Raw genomic sequence first — 22,548 nt, forward strand, 5'->3', positions numbered from 1 at the left:
GTGCATAGACACACCATCTGAATGCCTTAAATGTGTAAATATATCTATTTATATGTATTATACATACATATACACATTTATATCCATTAAATGCATTCAGATTGCGAGTATCCTTTTTGTGCAGAGAGACTTAATGCAGAGTCAATACACTGTGGTTTTAGTTGTTCCCACTTTGCAAAACTAGATAAATCATTCACCGAAAGGGATCAGCCAGCTCTGGCAAAGCCAGGATTTACACCGGCAAAGCGCTTTTGATCTACAGATTGTACAAAAGACACGGCACAAAAGATGGCTGCGTTGCATTGGACCGAAGAGCATTATTACAGGATGAAGGAAGGAAACAAAAATAGACTTGACACACAAGTATTGCAGAAAGTTTCTAAAGTGGGAATTTGAATTCTCTGCAGCCAGCTCTGGGTGTGCTGCTGGGTGTGTTACCCGATCCGGTCCCTGCTCCCCGGCAGGCTGGGGACCCTCTGCGCAGGGCTCCTCCCCGGCCGCCCTGCCGCCAGCATGAGAGAGAGAGAAATAGAAATCACTTGGAGGGGAACTAGTGAAAAAATCAAGAGTCAGAAAATGGAGCTGCAGTAATTTTCTGGAAGGTAAAGCTTTGTTATTGTGGTTTGGGTTTTTTTTGTTGTTTTTAAAGAGCCTGCCTGCCGCTTAATTTGTTAAGCTTTGAAGTACATTTTGCAGCAGAGAGAAGGAGGTTCGCAGAGATGGCGTCACTTTATAAAAGTTTCCAGATTTTACTGAGCTTCTTGTTTGTTTTCTTTTTTTTTAAGGTGGTGGTGGGGGAGTTTGTACTATTCGTAATGCAAGTGGGCGACGTGGCCGAGATCTAAATATATGCCTGTGAAAACAGAACCCCTGAGATAGCGACACCGATAGCAGAGGCTATTGTTAACTTTTGGGATTCCAATTAAATCCTGCAATGTTAAATATTTATTTAATTACTGGGCAGAGAGCAGGAATTCTCTCTGACCACACGAATGGGTCAGAATAATGCAGTAAGGGGGAGGTTTTTCTCCTCCCTTCCCCCCCCCCTTCCCCCCCTTCCAAATCTAAATAGCTATAGGCAAGCACAGGCTGGAATATGAACATTAAAGGACAAAAAAGTTTCAGCTTGGTTTTAGGAGTTATATTTCAATTGGGTAAGCAAACTATATTGCATGTATTTTTCCATATCTTCAGCTCAATCCAAACATAACATTCCGAAGGATAAAATCTGTTACAAAATAAAACCTACTTCGTGACAGCTGAGCTTCTACACAGAGTCTAAAAATTATCTAAAAGCGCCTCGAGAATCCTAAATGTCATTCCCAAGATGTGAATTGTAATTAGGGTTGTGAACTATTTTAGTGACAGTGCCTTACGTGGGGCCCATCTAAGCAGCTGGAGCAAAAAAGTCTATGAACTTTTTATATTTTCTTTACTGGGTGAAATATGAAGGTGTTCGGACAAGAACAATAATCCTAATTTGTTTCAGATCTGTAAAAATGTAACCGAAATTGAAAAATGTGTTGCTTGCCTTTTGATTTTCCTCCCTGTGTTTCCTTTTAAAATATATGTCACAGGGCAGTGCTTAAAGAGTGGAAGACATCTTATCGATGATAAAATAGTGAATGAGAAATAACATTTTTTATTATTATTATGAGAAAAAAACCTGTTTTGTGAGTCTCTCATCTAACTGGCTTCTCCAAAGAGTTTTAATTTTTGTTTTAGAAAGTGATCCACTTCCCTGTTTTCCTAACAGGAAAGAAAGGAAAATAAAATTTCTGCGGAAATTTAGCGAAGAGGAGCAAATAGCTTGCCACATGCTGCCCAAAACCTGCACTACACTATGCCCAAAAGCACTTTAATTTTATAATAGCCATTATTATGTTTGCATATGCAGATCTCGATACTGGAGAGGAAATTATTAAACCCAAGTATTTGGTCATGAGGGTGGAAAGAAAAGGTCGTGTCCCTAAGTGTGCCACAAAATTTAAATACAAGTCGTAAAGGCCCAGGGTCCTGTAACTTGGGGACTCTGGCAGAAATACGCCCAGAAGGAGAAAGTCAGGTCCTGTTGGTTCCTACCTGGGAAAGCTCGAGTACTCTGCATTGCCATCACTAATTGTTTTGTGTTGTGAAATCTTGAGGTGATAAACTGCTGTTAGGAAGTTGGCTTGTGAGTAATTAAGTGTAGGTCTAGCTATTAAAGCCTGATTTGTTACTCATAGGCAACACACATCTGCTGCGTCTGCTCTCGAGATACAGATAAACTCGGTGACTTTTTCGCTGGTCGAAGCCAAAAGTTTCTCCATAATGAATGGAGAGAGATTTCAGCTATAGGTGTTGTTCAGACAAATACAGTGGGATGAATTACCTCTATCGGAACAGGTACAACTATTATCACAGATTGCTTCTATTTCAAACTGCTCCTTTTCTTTATTTCCAGGGGAAATGCTGGAGGATGTGTACCTTTATCCATCTAAAGTTTAAAAGACTGTTTTTGCTCATAAGCAAAGGCTTCCCTTTTAATTTCTGTTTCAGAGTGTTTCTGTTTATTATACTCGAGCTTCTCCATAGAGTGGGTGTAACTAGGAGAAGAATTTGGCCCATGATGTGAGCTAAATTTTCAGTGCTTCCACTATTTAGAGCTCCGTTGCGCTAAAAATAGTTTTCCTGTGGTTTTGGCCATGGAGCCACAAATACAAGTTTTCAGTGCACAGTTATTGTGGATGTTGGTCCCAACTGTTGCTACAAGAAATGGAATTCCAGCTCATGACTGTGTCAACAAATGATTATGTTGAGTGTGAGGCTGCATGTCAGATCTCCTCGCCCTCCCAAAGTGAGAATGCATCCCACCCGCACGCCAGTCACTTCCAAAAGGGAGCATCAGAAGGCAGCGCTTGCGCTGCGAGTGAAGAGCCCTAGCAAAAAACTGGGTCTATGCAGGCGATAACATTGAAGAATACATGCAGGAGGCTCCGCGTTGGGCTAACAGCGTAGGACGCTAAACAAGTGGTAGGGAAAGGAGTAAATTGTTAAGAAATAAGACACAATTTGGTTCACAGCTAATTTTGAGCAGAGTTTTCATACAAGGAAAAAGCTCATAGTGATCACGTGGTCATGGTGAGTGGAAGCAAGTTCACCGTGGTGTTAGATCCGTTCTCTTTCTGTACTACCTCTCCTACCCAACCTCTGTGGTCCACCTCCTCTGTTGTCCACAGGCGTTTGCTCTGGTTGTTGCAGACAGCTTTCAGGAGGCAGGGCCTATCCTTCTTCTGAGTTTAGCAGCGGGCGTCAGACTCCACAAAGTGTTCTTACAGTGTGAGGTCGTGTTCTGGAAATAGTTGGAAATCGTTGATTTAGAAGAATGAGAGTATGACCTGTTTCTGTACAGCTGACGCAGCGGTGAGGGCAAGCTGGGGGACGGTCTAGAAGAATAGCGGCACTGGCAGAATAGTCAAAGAAATCGTGCTATTTGGAATTATTTTCTTTATCATTTCCTCTGTGAGAGCCATGTATTACTTTGTGTTAATCAGCTGGGACATTTTTTCCATTCCACCGGGAAGGTTTCCACCCTCCGTTCCAAGAAGCGGATCCAATTTAGCAGCACTTTGCCCTCACTAGACTCTATCCACAGGTGTCAATGGAAGAGGGGTCACACTGATGTGGACTTCGCGATGGTTCTCAGGCGAAGGCTTCTCCTATTCACTACTTCTTATAAGTCTTGCTCTTCTTTTTTCCCTTTTTAAGATTTTGCCTTTTTTGTGTGCTTTTTAGACATCTATTTTTTGAATTGCGTCTTCAGTTTTGCACCCTTAGTTGACTCTCAGATCTGTCAAACTGCATACACCATCCGTAATATATTCACATTTTTATCCTGTAGAGTGTGAAGAGACACCATTGAGCTGAACTTCCAAAACCTTTACATAATGTCTTTGTTCTAACATCGCCATAGATGTACCAGTATTCAGTTACATGTCTCATCTCCTTTACTCTTCCAGTCTAGGAAGAAAAGTTTGCAGCTTTAGACTTGCTGGGAAGTATACCTTTGCTTTACCTTTCCCTCTCCTGGTCTACAATTTCATGTTAATGTCTTATATCTGTAGCTTCAGGAAACAAGACTAATCCTTCTCCCCCTTTCTCTGTACGCTGGGTGAGTGGAGTCATGCAAGGTACCCACAAGTGTGGCTGTCACAATAACAGGGTACAGAATTTATCCTCCTAGAATTCAAAGGTTGTGAGCCAGGGAGTGTAACTTCACAGGAGCCCACACCACCAAGGGCCTTGTACATAAACACTTCTAATGTATTTCCTCCAGACACTAAACATCTTTTTTTTTTCATTTTCTTACATATGTGATGTGATGTACACGACGTCTGTACTGCCGCCTTGTTGTGAGGCAGCCACTTACCATCTATTGTGCTTGTTCTCGGCATGCTGTAAATTGCTGGGTTATTTAAGAGGACCAAATGGCCAGAGCGAAAGCCACCTCCCTTTCCACTTGCTGAACTCTGCTCAAACATAACACTGTTTTTCTGCCTCAAAAATATATGTAAAGGTATGTATAGTATGTTAGCCCCTCCTTAGCCTTTCCCACCCTGAAACTTTTCAAACAGGGATGGCATGTTCCTCTCTTCACTGCCAAAAAAAAAAATAAATTCCTTTCTCAGCATTTCCCCCTTCCCCCATTTCTTCTCAGCTGACAGCTGTGCGAGTGGAACTTTCTTGACCTATCCTATCCATTTCCCCCAATTCTGTTTTTAAGCTAGATTTGGTTTAAATAGCCAAGCCACCTTTCACGCTATAGGAATTTTTTAACACAGTTAAAAATAGTGGTGTTGCAAATGTTTCATGTGGGTAGAGACATGGTAACTATAACTGCTTTTTTATTATTATTATTATTTACTTATTTTTTAATTTCCCCCCTCCCCCCAGCAATTCAGAAAGTTGATAGGGAATTAAATTGAACAATGCAGTCATTTCAGAAGTCATAGGAAGGCCAAAGTTTCATAATACTTTGTCCAAAGTATTGTTCAAATATAGTTTTGAACTTAGAATAAGTTCAAAATTTCAGGACTATTTCCTTATATTTCAAACAATCTATTTGATTTCCAAACTATTCATTTCTGGCCGAACAAAAATCTCATTAAGAAATGTAGGGATCAGATTCAAAATCCGGAGAGAAAATCAAAATAATGTAATTTAAGATACTTGCTAAACTTCATGGTTGCTTCTCAGCCATGCAAGGCCTGATACAATCCAGTGGTAGTTTTTCTGTTGATTGTTTTGTACTTTGATCAGGCTGCAAGGTTATAGCTGGCTCCAGCAAAACCATCTACAGCAGCACAGGTTTACGGGAAGACAGTTTTCTCTCTTCGTTGTCATTAGACGGCACACAAAGGAATGTGAGACTGATACTTGTACTTTAGTTGACTTTACAAGGCAGGACCAAATGTATAAACCCGTGCAGTTCACTCCACAGAATCTGAACACGGAATTAATAATTAAAATATTTGGGTATGTAGGTTAGCTGGCTGTTTTTCCTTGGGTTATCACAGCTGCGTGCCTACATGTTGGAAAATCTAGGTTTGCCAATGCTAAAAGAAGATCGATGGTCCTATGAGTTGTGAAATTCATGAATTGGTGAAATCACAATTATTTCTGGAAACCGTTCAGGATGCCTCGAGTCTACATGTTGCAAGCCTTTTATTGAGGTTGACATGTTATTAGAAGGGACCCACTGGAGTGTGGCACTAGAGATTTAAGTGATGGAAACCGTGTATGAAGTAGACAGTGGTGTAAGTGGCGCTCATTTCATTGTGACCTTAAGGATATATGGACTTGAATCATTAAATAGCAAATACCATTTACTTTGTCCATTACTCTCTCCCATTGACGAGAAGGCGATAACTTGACTGTAGACATTCGGTCTTTGGCCATTCCACATTATTCTGTGGCAAAATGGCAAAAAAAGAGGAAAGCTATTTTTCAGCCGGTAGATCACATCCATTATTACCATACACCAAAATACCTGTATATTGTGCTTCAGAATCGCTGCTTTCTGAGGAGTGGTGTGCTGCAAGCAGACGTGCCAAACTTGCCTGTAGTTTTAAACAGAGAACGTTTTGGAAAACTCAGTTTTGGATAACTCACAGTCTTCCTTGCCCTCTCCTGTACACTTGCATGCACACCTTCAGCTTCCCTCATCGCTGGAACTCTAACAGCTCCGCAGGAGGAAGCACATCAGAGCTCTGTGTCGTAGCTTCATCTGACAACATACGACTGTTTTGTAACTTCTCAATAAGAGAACATTTTGTTTTGTAGAGACATGATGGCTGGCACATGAACAACACCTAAAATGCCTGCTGCCAATTTGTTGTTTGTTACTTGGTTTATTAATTAAGTTACACAAAAGATTTGGAAAATGACCAACATTTTTTTTGTCCCATACTTTGGACCGCCTGGCCAAAGCAGAACAATTGCTGGTGCAGAGGCACACAGGAGTCCCCAAAGGTTAGCTCTGTTCTTTGATTAAATTACACCAAAGCCTTGCTTCTTCACCGCTGTCATGAACTTTAGTAGAGATATCCTGTTGGGCTATTAATTGACCTCTGTATAGATCTGATCAGAGTACACTGGTGCTAAAAACTTCTGTTTGCATAAAAAATAATCAAGAGACACGTAGTTTTAACTTTAGAAAATTTCTTCTAAAGTTCAAATATATTTGAAATTGAAACTTCAGTTTGGCTCACCAGATCTTTTTCCTGTTTCTACAAACTTTACATTGTTTTTTCTTTTCTCTTTTTTGGTAGATGTTTTACCCTTAATTGACACAAATAAAACATGGCTTTTCATGTTGTTTCTTTTTAGCTTAATTATATATATATTTGTATACATACATATATACATGTACGTATAAAATCACTTTTCATTATATTTGCTTGTTTCTAATATTTTTTGCCAAAAGGAAGTTTGATAGTAAGATTCCATTGGCACGCCGGATGCAATTGGTGTGCAGATTTTTCACTGCTGCAAGATGATGTAGTTACATGTCCTACAACAGAGATAGAAATTTATGTACAAATTATGATTTTTGCCCCATATATCTGTTCCTACACGATATTTTTGCCAGAAGATGAAACTCTTCTGTAGGACTTTCTGTAGTGGATCAGACTAGAATTCGGTTTAGTTCAGTAGCGTGTCTGAAACAGGCTCCTAGTAGCCTCTTCTGAGGAAGGCAGCCTTTGAGTTATGAAGTCATCTTCCTGTAGGAAAAGTTTCCTCTTAAAATCACTTTGTGGGCTGAAATGTGAACTACTTTCCCCTAATTGTGGATGTTCCCATTGCCCATATAAAGCTGAATTTCTCAATGCCATCAGAGATTGGGCCTCAACAGTACTTTGTGGCAAGCAGTTCCACCTGCTCATGAACTGAGCGGAGAAGAGCAGAGCTGGACACGGCACAGCCTTCCACACATTGCTCTGAGGCATCTTGTCAAGTCACCAAGACTTTGCCAGCCCTCCCCTGCGATGAGAGGCCGTTGAATGGATGACTTATTTTTATTACCGAGTTCAATGGAAGTAGGGCACAGTCTCCAGATCTAGTGGAAACGTAGGCGTTTGGAGTTCTCAGTTGTGTGTTCACAGAGTCCCAGACTGGTGGGGGTTGGAAGGGGCCTCTGGAGCTCACCCCGTCCCACCCCTGCGTGAGCAGGCACCCCCAGAGCAGGGGCACAGGGCCGCGTCCAGGCGGGGTGTGAATGTCTCCAGGGAAGGGACCCCACAGCCTCTCTGGGCAGCCTGTGCCCCTGCTCTGGCACCCGCACAGGGAAGGGGTTTGTCCTCATGTTCAGGTGGAGCTTCCCATGTTCCACCTTGTGCCCGGTGCCCCTTGGCCTGTCGTTGGGCACCGCTGAAAAGAGTCTGGCTCCAAGTGTTGAGGGCAATTTAAAAAATGAAAACATTCTGTCATCAAGTCATGGCGTGGAACCGAATTCTTTATCTTTGTATCAATCAATTTACTTAGTTAAAAATGACAAAGAAACTAACAACGATGCCTACAGTACAGTTAATCAAGGCCAGGTGGTGGTGCAGCACACCAGAGGTGGTTTTGACCTGGTACCTCTTTGAAACTTTCTTCTGTGCTGTTCAAAAAATAGCTTTGAGGAAACGGTGGTCATTTCCATTTCACAAGGACAATTGTGAGAAAAGCAGGAGTTCGTCCTATACTGGCATTACATACAGTATGAAAATCATCATCCATCCAGTCCTTTCTAGAGCGATTCCTAATGCCGCTAACACATTTCCTTGTAGCTTTACCATCTGTTTTTAGTAACTTACTACCATCTGAAGGACCTCAGCACTGCAGATAAAACCCAACCAATGCCACAAAACTACCCCAAAGCTCAAGGGCCGAGGCTGGCGGCAGCCGCTGGGAAGGCAAGATGGGCACCGGGAGCGCTGAGCCTCAGCCCCATCAGCACGTCGGCCATTGCAGCGCAGCCTTCGCCCATGGGCTGCCATTCAGGGCCCTCGGTAAGCCGCAGCACTCCTCACGAGGGGGTCACTGAAGGACCACGCCGAGCTTGAGGGAACTTTTTTTTATTCCTTCCTTTTCGGGTAGAATTTTAAATTTCGACTACTTTTTTCGACAACAAAAGCTGAACACCGCGCTTTTAAAAATTTATTTATTTCGCTTTCTTTTGCAAGTAGAGGCTTTGCCTCCCGCAGGGCCCTTCCCACACGGCGCCTCAGCCCGCCCTTCCCGCCCCGTAGCTTCCTCCCGCCGCCACGCGCATGCGCGGCCCGCAGGATCCCGCCCGCGCTCCGCGGCTCCCCCCCCCCCGCGCACCCCCCCCCGCGCACATCCGGGTCCCGGCGCTGGCCCCGCCGGCGCCGCCGCGCCGCTGTCCCCGTCCCCTCGGCGGGATCCCAATAAAGTTTTGTTGCGATCGGGCGGCCGCGGCCCAGCCGGCGCCTCCAGCCTAACGGACACCCGCTCCGGGCCGCCGCGGCGGGGAGGCCGCCTCGCTCCGTGCCGGGTGCGTCGGGGCGGCCCGGGGTGGGGGGTGGGGGGAAAGAGGACGGTGGGCCGGGGGGAGCGGCGGCGCCTTAGCGCCGAGCGGTGTCGGGGCGCCGCGGTTCGGGGTCCCGCGGGGGTTGTGGCGGGGGGAACGGGCCCTTTGGACCCCGTAGAACGGCCCAGGCCTCCCCGGGCCCGGCCGTGACAGGGTTTGGGTCGTCCCGGGGCGGGCCGGGGGCTGCCGGGGGGGCGGGCGGCGGCGGGAGGGGCCGGTGAGCGGCCTGCGGGGGAAGGAGCAGCCACGGGAGGGTCGGGGGAGCGCAGGACCGCGCTGCGGGGCTGTTAAAACACCCTTTGTGCTGATAAAAATAAGTCTGTGCACGTAACTGTAGGAGCAAACTGTTGCAGCGCTGCTGAGAGGCTCGGCGGTTTGGCTTATTTATTTATTTTTTTTTTTAAAGACGAGGATCTCCACTCTTAAATGGTGCTTAAGGCCTGACCAAACGAAAGGGGAGAGTAACAAACCCACATGTTTCAAACCCGTCGGTAAAGAGGCGCTTTCCCGCTTGTCCACCTTGGCCTTTTCTTGCGTGCATCCAGTACTGACAGCTGCCTGACAACAGATGGACCGCTTAAGTGATTTAGAATGGCAATTTTTGTTTTCTGCGGGTTGTAAACTTAATAGAGGAAATATGGTCTTGCGGTTAAAAGCACAAGACTGGAAATCAAGTGATCTGTGCTCCGTGCCAGTTGTGTAGTTTCTGATGTAACTTTAGGCTAATTAAGTTAAGGTATTTCTCAGGGAAATGAGGTAGGGGACTGATTCAACAGTTGTTGAATATATTATTGAATAGGTTCAGTAATGGTTTTTGAATCTTTTGGCAGAATCTGTAGGGATTTAGAGATTTTACTCAGTGAATGACTTGGGCTCTCTGCTTTAACAAAACCTACAAGGAATAACTGTCAAAATTTGCATCACCCTATAATTTTTGTCTTGCATGGGAAATTAGATCATCCCTATGTGATGGTTTTTAGATGAAATCTCTTGTTGGTTTTCATTCCTTTGTTAATTTCAGATCATTTACCTTCCACGGGTGGCTTTAAAATACTGAAAACTGAAATGAGCGTTGTTCGTTCCATATCTCAGTTTTGGAATTTCTGTGCAGAATATCAGGAAGATATTCTGTGCAGAATCACAGAATTTGATTGAAGGGGGGGGAAAAAAAGGTGCAGACACACTATTGCAGTCATGTGCCCCTGCTCATCAAAAGCTGTAATAGTTTATGAAGTTGGCAGCTGGTGGTAGTGGAATTTAATAGAAGCAGCAAATAACTTAATTGAAGATGTTTCATAATTAGCGTGTTATAACTCTTGAGAGTGCTCTGTCTGCGTCGGGTGCTTTTGGATTTAATGTCTTAATGCCTACCGTTTGATAGTGGCTTACTCCTACCTCTGATATTAAAATTTTGTTCGCCGGGCCTTGAAATTGCCGCTGAGTGCTTAATGGCACTTAGTTTTGCAAAACAAAACAAAAGAGAACCCCAGCAAACCATGTGCTTATTGGGGTACCTGCCTTTGTCAAACCTTTCTTTTCCTTTCCAATGCAGAGAAAATACACTTGAGGGAGGAATTTTCTTTTTTCCTGAAGAAAACTTTCCTAGTGGAAGCCCAAGATGGGCAGTCATGAATGGGATGAGAAATGGGAAAGGAGGAAGAGGGGCTTCCTCTGCATTTCTTTCTGGTGATGACAAAAGATCACAACAAAAGGGCATGCAGCTGTGATGCTGCATACAGCTGTGGTGGGTGGGTTTTGTTTGAGGCTCGGAGTTTTAACCTCTGAAGGAACCTGAAGGAACTGTAACTGTGGATGCTGTATTACTTGGTTCCTGTTATGAAGTCAGATTTTTAATCTTGCACCTTGCATGGGTGATCTGTGCCGAGTTCTCATGGTGATGGAATATTATCTGAGCTGAAAGAAATTCTATCTTTCAAGATGGCATGCTCGTGCTCTATTATGTTTTTGGGTTTATTCGAGCAGTCTTTGCAAATTACGTTGTGATCTTTAGGATTCCAGAGGACATCTTTAATTTCAGAAAAATGTCCTCCATATTTTCTTTATAGTTCTCTAAAGAAAACTCTGAAAACTCTTTTGTTGCTCTTGGCTGAATTACATACCTGCAGAAATACTGCTGTGGCCATTCTATGCAAGTCCCTATTTCTTCCTTCCCTGCCAGTTAAATTTGTCAGGTTGATTAAAATACAAGTTTCTTCTAATGTCTATGATAGATTGGCTGAAATTAATTTTCATGTGTTAATGTTTCTACTTTAAAGATATTTAAGTGATTTTTTTCATAGCAACAGGTAAGGAGAGCAGCTTGTGCTCAGAGTTAAAAGATTTGCTCTTGTGTGAGTTGAGAACACTTCAGATATTTCGTGGCCAAAGTTGCTAACTTACTAAAAGCAAGTTGAACAGTAATTTAAGACTTCTGCAGTTATCATTAGCCACAGTGCAAGTTTCTGCACTGTTTTCTGGGAGCCTTTTTAGCCATGTTCCTGTGACCACGTAGAAAAGTTTGGCTGGCACTTCAGCATGCTTGACCAGTGTGGGTTGGCAAGGTGTGGAACGCCGCCTGCCAAGTCTGCATCCCTACTGACCTACCACCAAGGTTGAGCCTGCCAGGACTGTCATCCTTGACAGAGGATCTTTGTCAGAGTTGCTGCTACTGATCCACCAACTATGAGGTAGTGTCTCTGAATTCTGGGTCAGTGGATGTCACAAACTGACAAATTTAGAATACTTTGCCATTCATTCATTCTGTGGAAGGAGAAAAAAAGCTCGCTAAGTTACTATTGTCAATGTTCCCTCCAAATCCTGTAGCTTTTGTAAGCTTGTCACAGTCTTAATGCAGTTCAGTTGGAGTGGAAGTGTGTACACACACACATGTATACATCTTTATTTTTCTTCCCCTCCTTTAAAGCTTTATGAAAGTCTGCACACTCCCTGCTTTCAGGTTACACTTTTTGTTGCCAATTCACATTTTTGTGGCAGTATTTAGAATCTTATTCTTTAATGGAAGTCTTGCATATGAGCATCTAAATTTTTAGAAGACTTTGTCCAGCTTGTTAATTTTTTAAGATACTTCAGGGTTTGTGAGACATGTAGGATGTCCTTTATTTTCCCTTTTTTTTTTTTTCTCCAGGTGTAGTACTAAGGTCATTCCTAATCACCCCCTTGCCTGTCTGTGTATACCAACCTACCAGTGGAGGCATAAGCTTTTATTTTCATGTTTAGTGAAATTTAGTGATGCTCTTGTATGTAACTTTAATTATGAAATGGATGCCAACTTGCAGTTATCTGCTGTGGTTAGAGTAGATCTTAAATAACCTTAAAAACGTGAGGCAGTTTCAGGGCTGACTTTCAGATGTCCTGACTGCTGTTGCTGATGGCATTTTTCAGCATAATGCTTCTGTTGGAAAGTGCCAATTAGCTGAAATAGAAGTGTGAGAAAATGCACGGTTCTGACAAAACACTTAAGGGAGAGAGATTTTGGTTCTAAGACGGAGTTTGTAGTTTTTGAAAACTTCTACAAAAGCTAATTGCTAAGTAATTAGAGTAGTTGCAGAGACCAGGGCCATGTAAGCATTGGATTTTTGTGTTCTAAGTGGGTGCCTTAAAAAATAGATACTAACTTTTTTAGACTTGGGAGGTTTTTGGGTTTTCTCCCTCCCTCTCCCCTTCCCTGTATAAGTTAAATTAAAGTTTTGCCGTGATGCAGAACAAATGCAAAACTTTTTGTTCTTTGGTTACACTTTTTCTAAGGTTTTCTTGACATCAGTTGGAAGTGAGGGTGCTTTTGAAGTGCAGTGGAGCTCTGCTAGTGAACTCTTTCTGACTGGACCTCTTTTGTGATATAAATCATTATCACTTGTATTTTTTTTACCAGTGATGTTTGGGAAGATTTTAAGAAAAAACAGAAGCCTCACTTTTGCCGTCTGAGCTATACGGCTTTTATGATAACCGTTCTTCCATGTACGATGCCTTACTTGCGGCTTGTGCTTGGCCTCAGAGATTCTTGTTATGTTTCTTTTAAGAGAGTGCTAGTTAAATACTTCTCAGCTGACAGAGTTATATGCTTCAGGTTTTTTTCTAAGCTGTGTTAGATGATGTACAGATGTGGAAATGAAAAGACCAAGTATTGTGTGAGAAAGCCATGTCTGAAGTTGTCAATACAGTTTTTGTTTGGAGAGCAGTCATGGCTAGTAAAATTTTTGAAGATACCAGACAATTCTTTTCTGTTCTTGTTTACATGTATCATTAGTTAGAATGTATTGCCTTACAAGGCATGTTTGAAGCAAAGAAATCTGGTGCTAGTATAAAAGCATTTGTCGTAGATTTTGGTCAACTAGATGTGCATTTGGATATGAAAACTCAGTTCTGATGAAAATACCTCAAGTTCCTTTTTGATATCGTTCATAAAATCTCCTTTCATCTTTACTTACGCTTAAGGGGAAGAGAGGAAAAAAAAGATGAGTTAAATCATTGATGATGATATTTGAGTAAGATATTGCACAGGATAATCAAAAGACATTTTCTTTTGTTGAAAGGTTGTGGCAGTGGTAGGGAATATGTAGGCCCTTCAAGTTTATTGCCCAAATTCTTGAACCACTGTGTAACTCTAGGATTTATTTTATCCTTGATGTGCATGGAAAAACTATGGAGCCAATGTTTCTTCTATATTTGTCCTCAAGAAAAGGCTCTAATGAATGCCATTGCACGGGACACTGTGCTAGGCTGCGATGTAGCACACAGACTTGGGAAAATTATAATAAAGGCCAAACACTATCCTACACAATTCCTGTCAGGAAATTTATAAGGGAAGAAGAACCTTAATAAAACCGGGTGAAATCAATGTGTGAGGTTGTAGTTTTAGGTAGTTTGAAAAGAAAATATTGGTAATTGAATATAGTGTAATGTACTGTAGCTGGGTTTCTGAGTTTTCTGTGTGACCATGTAATGCGTTAACATGTGTATGGAGTCAAAATATGTGAGTATTTCCAAGTTCGAAGGGGCAATAAAGTTAGGCGCAAGAGCTGACTGAAAAACAGTTTTAACGGCAAGTCTGAAGCAGCTCTAATGAAGTGCCAATTGTGTAGCTAGTTTATAAGTGGTGGCTTGTTTATATTATGAAATTGAGTCTCAAAGCAGGTTCTGATCCTGAGCAGTGGAGTTCCTTGTTTCAGACTGGGTATGAAGTTACAGGAGGCTTTTTTAATTTGCAGACAAGTAAATTAAGCAGGAAAAGAAGAATGCTCGTATATTTGCAATACAAGCTTAGTACTGGCAGTAAGAAAGGATGAGGACCGTGTAGTTGTTACCCAGTTTATTCTTATGCTTGTGAAAAGCATCCTTCATTGCTGTGCTGCTTGGGGTCGTGGGTTCCTTGGTTAGTGGCACTTGAAATCTAGATATTGCAGGTGGGAAATTAGTTTGGAATCAATGGCAGAACATGTGACATAAAAAACGCATCTCATTAAAATAAATACACTGTATGTGATTGATCTGTTCTGCTGTGAGTCCTGCTCAGGCCCTTTTAGCCAGGAGAAGATTCCTTGATAGCAAATCAAATTAATCTGCTAAACTTGGCAGTTAAATACAGTAGGCTAAGAAAATCTCAGAAGAGGAACCAAAAGGTGGTTTGAGTTGCTTAGGATTTGTGAAGGTAGGTGAAAGATAGTCTATTTCTCCCATCTTCACAAATGAAATGTAATTTCTAAGTTCTGCTGTTAACCAACTTTGTTTATATCTAGCTGGCTTGAGGTATTACGAAGGGGTTCAAACAATGGACCTGTTCACACAGCTAGTTTCCTTCCATTTGCTGTAGTCATTAACAAGAACTTTAAATGTATAAATAATGCATGCCCCAAAGTCTGATTTTGATACAGTGATTACTTCCTTTTATATTCGCCCATTAAGTCCCCTCATGCTACCCCATGCAATGCATTACACTTGCTCTTTAAAGAGTGTTTGTAAATGTTTGGGTTTTTTAATGTAATAACATGGTTTTCAGTTGATTTTTCTCTTGCTGCTCACTTGAAAAGTTATTTAATAAAAGAAGGTAATGCATAATAGACCCTCTGCCTCTTCGGGGAATTTAAGAAAGCTTTTTTCCCCATGAAAGTTGTTACCAGCTGTGCCTAGAGGTGCAACAATACAGGTAATTTGTGCAGCGCTATGAATGAAAATGCAACTCTAAAGCATTTGTTTCCGTGCTCAAATCTTAGTGATGCACTGTTGTACTGCAATCACAGCTCATCACATGCACTGTTAAAGCCTTGGAAGAAATTGATTGTAAATATAGATGATCTGGTGAAGCTGTTCCTAGCAGATGTCACAATTACTTAGAAACCTTTCAAAAATTAGATGCTGAAATTACATCAAATGCAAGTAAATGTTCTAAATGTTGTTTATGCCATTCATTCAGAAATTTTAAAACCCTACAAGAGTTGCAGTTTCCACATGAAAATGTTTGGTTTCTACATCAATGCCTGAACCTACTGCTTTGTGACCTTTAAGTGGCTCCAAAGAAGGGAACACTTGTAGTCTACAAATAATTCATGAAACTTTTTAATACTGCCTTGTTTTGTTAAGAAGAAGCAAAAGCTGTAAACCTGAGGTGTTTTTGTCTTCCAGAATGAACTTCCGAAAGGCCTATGAGATAATTCAGTGTCATTTGTACCTCTCCAAGCCTATCAGTTTGTTGCAGAGTTTTTCTGCCCTTGCTGTTCTTGAACAGGTAAAAATACACTTCAGCAGAAAAGTCTGGAAAGCCACATGGGTGGTCAGAATGGATTTACAGTAAATGCTATTAAAGTTTTGAACTTCTGCAGTCTTGTTTTTCAGTGGTTATAGTACAAGCATGTATGTGGAAACTTTTTTTTTTAGATGTTGAAACAGTTTTGATCAAATCTCTTACGATGCTTCTGGAATACTTGTTCTTCTAGGTTTTGCTTTTGTGGATGGGATTCAGACTAATGTAAAATTTTTAGATCTAATTATGTTACTCACTCCAAGCAGATTATTTCTAAAATCATAGTTTGTAGGACAGAGTAATTTATCAAAATTCTCCTGACACTTGCCCTACAAATACTATTTACTGCAAAGCATCATTTTAGTAGAACGGTTCCAGCTTTCTTTGCTTTTAGTTAGCTTGTTTATTCCATGAGCATACTTGTGGGTAAAGGATGTTGAAATGATATACAACCAGTAAAATTTCATTCCTAGTTGCTGCATGTTACTGTGTTCAAAATACTGAGGGGGGAAAAAAAGAATATACATGATCATAGACTAGAATTGTAGGTCTGTAAACTTGATTGCATAATATAGATGGGACAGCTGTAATGGAATAATCAGAGTGGCAACAGCCAAGAGACATTTCCTGAAATCTCTCCTGAGCTTGACTTAACGATAGGAATTTCTAGTGTATGGTCTGCCTTGATGATTCTTAAGATTCTTTGAAAGCATAGCTGGGAAACAGAAATAGAACTTTTTAATTGTCTTCTTGCTGGTCTGAGATTCTAGGTGGGTTCATTTCCTTTTTTAGGGGTGTGAGCAAGTACCGATATCTCAGAGCTATTGAATGTACGCAAGGCTTGGAAGTAAGTTAATTGCAACTGTAAACAGCTTTTACTTTTTAGAACACTAAACTTTTATCCTCAGTAAAAGAATAAGTTTTGTCTGTGTTCTTGGCCAAGTTTATCTCCCTTTATGTATTTCCTGTTACTTTGAAGGGTGTAAAGGTTCTTGTGTAATAGTTCTAGGGAACTAAATTTATACTTAAAAGTGCAGACACGTCCTTATTTCTTAAGAAATAAGGTGATACATAATTGCTTTTTTCCTTTTCTTTTTGCAGTACCCTCTTCTAAGAACTTATTGAAGCAGTGAGAGACTTCTCTTTTAATTTCTTATTTTTTTTATTTTGTTTTTTTTTACAAGAGCTTAGGAAGAAAGATTTTTCAAACCGTTTTTCTATTTGTTTTGCTTTCTATTTGTTTTGCTTCCAGTTTTTTTCCATATTATTGAAACCAAGCTGAATAATCAAAGAAGTACCAATGGGATTAAGCTACTGTGTCAAATAAATTGATTTTTTCCTGTAAAGGGTGTTTGTAAGTTTTTTAACTTATGCTCTTCACCATAGCCAAGTGTCCTTGGGTCTGTTCCCTGCTTCCCTCACCTTCCACCTCTCTGCTAGAGAATCCAGGCTGATTCCATGTGGGGCATTCTAAGTGCTTTGTCTAGGGACGTTGGCTGTATCTTTGGCTGATGATGCTTATTATATGGCTCTCTTACAGGAGAGTACCCATGCATGTGTCTGAGCTCGTAAATGTGCCTAGAGACTTAGAAGCAAACGCCTTATCAGATGACTTTTAATCAAAGGCGGGAGGAAAAAATATCCCCTTGATTAAAGGTAGCAATCTAAGAGAAGCGGCACAGAAGTACTTAAATCTTGCTTCCCCCCTTTTTTCTCTTACGTGCAGATTTGGTGTCTCGGGGTATGTTAGGTGTTCTAATTCACCACAGCTTGTCAAAAGTTGAGAGACAATGTTGTTTGGCAGTCTCTGTAGCAAGAAAGGAAGCATCTTTTGTTATTGACATCCTTTCTCTTAGCTCTGCTCTTGCTTTTTGCCAGCTGCTCATTGTCTATACTTGCTTATTTAGTATTCACAAGGGATTTTACAAGTTCTTATCTGTTCGTTGCCACAGCACATCATTTCCTCTTGTCATCGTTACTCCTTAAATTGCTGGCGGGGGGGAAGGATTTGCATTAGAACTGGTGAGTGGTAGAAAACACCACCATTCATGAGCAGAGTTTGAGTTGCAGGGTGTTGTTCTGCTCCTCTCCTTTCTGAGGCAGTTTGTAGTAAAGGTCACATTTCTAGTGCTCATTCTGCCATGCCTTTTCCCCCCCTCTTTTTCTGGGGAAAAGAAAACAATATTTTTTTTGCCAAAGGCTAAAAATATCCAGTGCTTCAAATATTCTTCTTAAAAGACATAAGGAAGTGCAGCATAAAAATAGCCACAGCTGAAAAGGTTGACCACCTTTGAGTGCCTTGGGAGGCATTGGTTTGAGGTTTTTACTGGGTTTTTCTTTTAATTGTTCTTTTTTTCTTTTAGCTATGTACAGTTTTTTCCTCTCTTTTAAAATACTCTTCCAAAAAACGTAGGATACCTAATTACAGCTCAAGAACAAGTAGATGCTTTAGTGTTTTCTTCTTTTGGGAAATAAAGATCCATTTGAGAAGCGAGTACTTCTATGCAGTACTGGCTGTGGAACTGTGGGTTTCACCATGCCTTTCCCCTGTTTCTTCATGGCAAGTTTAAGTCTTCTGGTGTAGCACTGTGACAGGGATGTAATAGCAGTTTTAAAGCCTGTCTCCTGAAGGATTTAAGGAATGTTGTTAACAGAAACCATGCTGTCCCTTTGTTCCCTTGACTGTCCTTTTTCCTGTGAACCAGTAATGCAAGAACTGGGGATTCTGGTCACATTCACTTTGTTTCTCTTTGGGGTGAGGTTTTAGTACTTCTGGGATTTTGTTTTGAAACAAAAGCAGGTGCAACGTCTAAGGTTGAAACATGCATTAATTTAAAATCTGCCTTTTTGTTTTATCACATTCTTTACTTGTTTACTAATTACCTGTTAACTTATCTTTTTACTAGAACTGAGTCGGAGGAATCAATCACTACTTTTGACGTGAAGACTTCATCACTGACGTCTATATGTTCATTTGTCATTCTCCAAGAAATACTACAGCTCATCAGTGGCAATAACTGCTTTTGGTATACACTGACATTTATTTAAAAAATCAAATAAACAAACCCTGACAGACAAAACCCAACAAACCTTTTGAAGACTTGTGTCAAATGACGTCAATGGCCAGTTTGTTCTCCTTTACTAGCCCAGCTGTAAAGCGTCTGTTGGGCTGGAAACAAGGAGATGAAGAGGAAAAATGGGCAGAAAAAGCTGTTGATGCTTTGGTAAAAAAGCTGAAAAAGAAAAAAGGTGCTATGGAAGAACTGGAGAAAGCCTTGAGCAGTCCAGGACAGCCCAGCAAGTGTGTTACTATCCCTCGCTCTTTAGATGGACGACTTCAAGTTTCTCACAGAAAAGGCCTTCCCCATGTAATTTACTGTCGTGTTTGGCGTTGGCCTGATCTACAAAGCCATCATGAGCTGAAGCCATTGGATATTTGTGAATTTCCTTTTGGATCTAAACAGAAGGAAGTCTGCATCAATCCTTACCACTATAAGAGGGTGGAGAGCCCAGGTATGGTTGAACATGGGCGTCTAAAACCTGAACAAAATCTCCAGCAACCACCCTTGTCCTTGTTTACTCACTCCTCTTCTAGTACTGCATAACAAATTACGTTTGGTGTATGGGGGAGTTCGGAAGAGGAATGTTCAAAGTGTACTTTCCTGGTGGGGTTCTGGGGAGGCGTGTTGTCCATTCTGTACAAGTTGTTTTCCTTTGTGGTAAATCATGCTTTTCCCACAGATCTCTTAAGGTTGCTGTCCTTAAAGTTAGTGGTAAAGTCCTCATTTGTAAGAAAATAGGAAAGTAGTAATGAAAAGACCTTAGTTTCTTTGAGAAGCTTGTTTAAAGACCTCAGTCCTTGCAAGGAGGTTGGTAGCCTTCTTCCAGGGGCTTAAGATTTAATCAGGGAATGATATGAATTGAGGAGATTAAAAAAAACAACAACAAATAAATTCTAGGGTGCAGTGTTCCCCACTTGATTTCCCATTAGCAGGCAGCAGAGCTGAACAGAACCAAGAGGGTTGATCATTTAGAGCAAGGAATGTACCAAATTTATGTCAGGTAGCAAGTCTGCTGTTAAGGCATGTTGCCATGGGAGAAGGTGAGGAGGATTGTGGTTACGAGTGGGAGAGACAAATTACGTTGCTCTGGAAAGTGTTGTGAAAAGTTGTTTCCGTTGTTCCACAAAATAGTTGTAACTCTACTACAACGGGCTGTAGTGCTCAAGTGCTCTACTGTAGCACTTGAATTCCAGACTCCAGCACTCTTGAATTTAAAAGTTAAAACTCCAGCTTAGCAGTAGCTGTAGTATAGAATTTGTTTGCCTTCAGTGGAAAGGACTACATGTAACGATATAGTTTGACTATAGTAATACAGACTGTATTTCCATTTTTACTGATTTGGTAATGTACACACACAGTGAGTTTTGCACTTCTAAATCAGTACTTTGGTATGTGCCACATGTGGACTGTTTTTTTTTTTTAAAAAAAGGTCTACTTCCAGTTGCATAGAATATAAATGTGTTCCCACTCTGATTTTTGTGAGGGTAAAGTTTGAGTCTTCCTTGAAGTGTAATGTAAAAAAAAAGTGGAGGAGAGAGAATGGGGGTAAAGGCATGACAGCTGAATCCCCTACTCTTTCCACTCCACCTAGTATTGAAATTTTCATCATAAGCACATTATTTGTATCTCTTTCCTTCTGTCTCAGTTTTTAATCTGTTTCCCTGGGTTTTATTTGTGGTTTTTTTTTTTTGTTTTGTTTTTTTTTCCAGTTCTACCTCCAGTGTTAGTGCCTAGACATAGTGAATTCAATCCACAGCACAGTCTACTAGTTCAGTTCAGGAACCTAAGCCACAATGAACCACATATGCCACACAACGCAACATTTCCAGATTCTTTCCAGCAACCCAACAGCACTCCATTTTCCATTTCGCCAAACAGTCCTTATCCTCCATCTCCAGCCAGCAGCACTTACCCAAGCTCCCCAGCTAGCTCTGGACCATCTAGTCCGTTTCAGCTACCGGGTAAGTACAGCCTAAGTGTCAACTTAATAAAAATAATTGAAATGTCACATGCTGTTGTGACTTACTACCTCAGGAATTTGTGATACTTGCGATAAATTGCTTTTCTGTTTGCATTTTAGGGGAGTTTCTTCCTAGTTTTGTCACTGGTCAGAGTTAATTGCTATAGTCTTATTTTTCCAAATGTTTTTTGTCACAGATGCTATAGTGGTGGGTTATTTTGCACCGCTTCTATGTAGAAAAACTGATATAGACTATAGATTAATATCTAGCAATGAAAAGAAAGCAGATATAAGAGGCTGAGCAAGAAGTTTATTGATGCCTATCTCTGAATAGAGACACTTAGATATGGTATTTAACTGGAAAAGAATAGAGCACATTTTTGATAGGAATGTAACTGATTTGTGTGAATATAGTGGAAAAAACAATTGATAGGGGCAAAGGAAAGAAACCTTACTGGGTGTCTGGTTATTGGTGTGGTTAATAAAGCCAAGAAATTAATAGATTAAAAATTTTAATTTTCCAGTAGCTCAGTGGCCTTGTCTTTGTTCTTTCTGGATGCCCAGTGCCAGTGCAAAAAGGGTGTCCGTTCAGTGGGGTATCCCTCTTGGGTAAGGACTGCGATCGCTGGGACGGGTGCATTAGTGGTATCTGGAGGGAATTTCTAAAACAGGATAATAGTGTGTTGGTATACTGGCTACTGTGCTGAATGGAAGAATGGAGAGATCCACGCTTTTATGATGAACTCAGCCTAAAGAAGCAGCAAAAAAACTGGTTTAGGCCTTTGTTACGCTACAGCAAATGAAGCTATTTCTTCTACTACTACTTTCTTTTTGAACACGTAAAAGAGGGTAGGCGAGAAAGCTAATGTTTGTGTGTGGGGAAAATAGTGGGAGCTATAGACATTTGCCCAGCTGCAGGAGTGCAGGTGTTAAAGAAAAAAGGCAAAAAGAAAAAAGCCCATCTCTTAGTTTTTCTCAAGTGTCCGATCTTGTTGTTAGTCCCGTAGGTAAGAATGCAACTATTGGAGGAGGTTACTGTAAAGACAGCTGGCTGGGTTGTCTTCCAGTTACTTTGAAAATGGGTCCAAATGTTGTAACATCTCTTGTTCAAGATTATTTTTGTGTGTTTACAACTGTAGAGTGAATAAATAAATATTCTAAATTGTTGTGGTTTATTCTAGTTTATTCTTATTTTTTTTCCTGTCTGTAGCTGATACTCCACCTCCTGCATATATGCCCCCTGATGATCAAATGGGGCAGGATAATTCTCAGTCTATGGACACAAGCAATACAATGATCCCTCAAATCATGCCAAATATATCTACCAGAGGTAAGTAGTATAGTATGGGGTAAAATTGACAGTTTGGCTTCTTACAACTCGTGACCAAATTGAACAAATATCTTCAAATGGCACAGTAAACCTTGTTGATAAGTGGAAGCAGTCCTCCAAAGCAAACTGGGGCTGTAACAGAAAGAACTGAGAAATAACACTTGTCTTGCTTACTTGCATCTCTTGCTTTTAAAGCCTCAGGTGCGTAGGATGGCTTACAACAAGTTGGATTTTTTCATTTCTCGGAGTTAGTCTTTTCTGCTACCTTTGCCTGCTGTTGGAATTGTATATACACAAAGGTTCTGCAAATTGAGTCCCAAAATATCAATTAAAACAATTGTTTTTAAAAGTGGACAGAAGAGTCATGTT

The 22,548-nt window shown here is 41.0% G+C and overlaps 1 protein-coding gene across 4 annotated transcripts in view; it reads left to right on the plus strand.

The window, feature by feature from the left end:
- The first annotated feature begins 294 nt into the window (after positions 1 to 294).
- The window catches only part of SMAD5 (SMAD family member 5), a 30,528-nt gene continuing 8,274 nt past the window's right edge, over positions 295 to 22,548 (plus strand). Inside the window, exons 1-6 of one of the 4 annotated variants that reach the window (XM_064458359.1) lie at positions 8,843 to 9,037; positions 15,710 to 15,812; positions 16,620 to 16,674; positions 18,734 to 19,340; positions 20,599 to 20,850; positions 22,060 to 22,179. In XM_064458359.1, the coding sequence (XP_064314429.1) occupies positions 18,938 to 19,340; positions 20,599 to 20,850; positions 22,060 to 22,179 (775 nt within the window). In that variant the 5' untranslated portion in view covers positions 8,843 to 9,037; positions 15,710 to 15,812; positions 16,620 to 16,674; positions 18,734 to 18,937. Of the gene's footprint in view, positions 603 to 8,842; positions 9,038 to 15,709; positions 15,813 to 16,619; positions 16,675 to 18,733; positions 19,341 to 20,598; positions 20,851 to 22,059; positions 22,180 to 22,548 lie in introns of those variants that run through there. The other 3 variants (XM_064458361.1, XM_064458360.1, XM_064458358.1) reach the window with 3 other exon arrangements.

This window comes from Phalacrocorax carbo, chromosome 8, assembly GCF_963921805.1.
Source record: "Phalacrocorax carbo chromosome 8, bPhaCar2.1, whole genome shotgun sequence".
NCBI classification, from domain to species: Eukaryota; Metazoa; Chordata; class Aves; order Suliformes; family Phalacrocoracidae; genus Phalacrocorax; species Phalacrocorax carbo.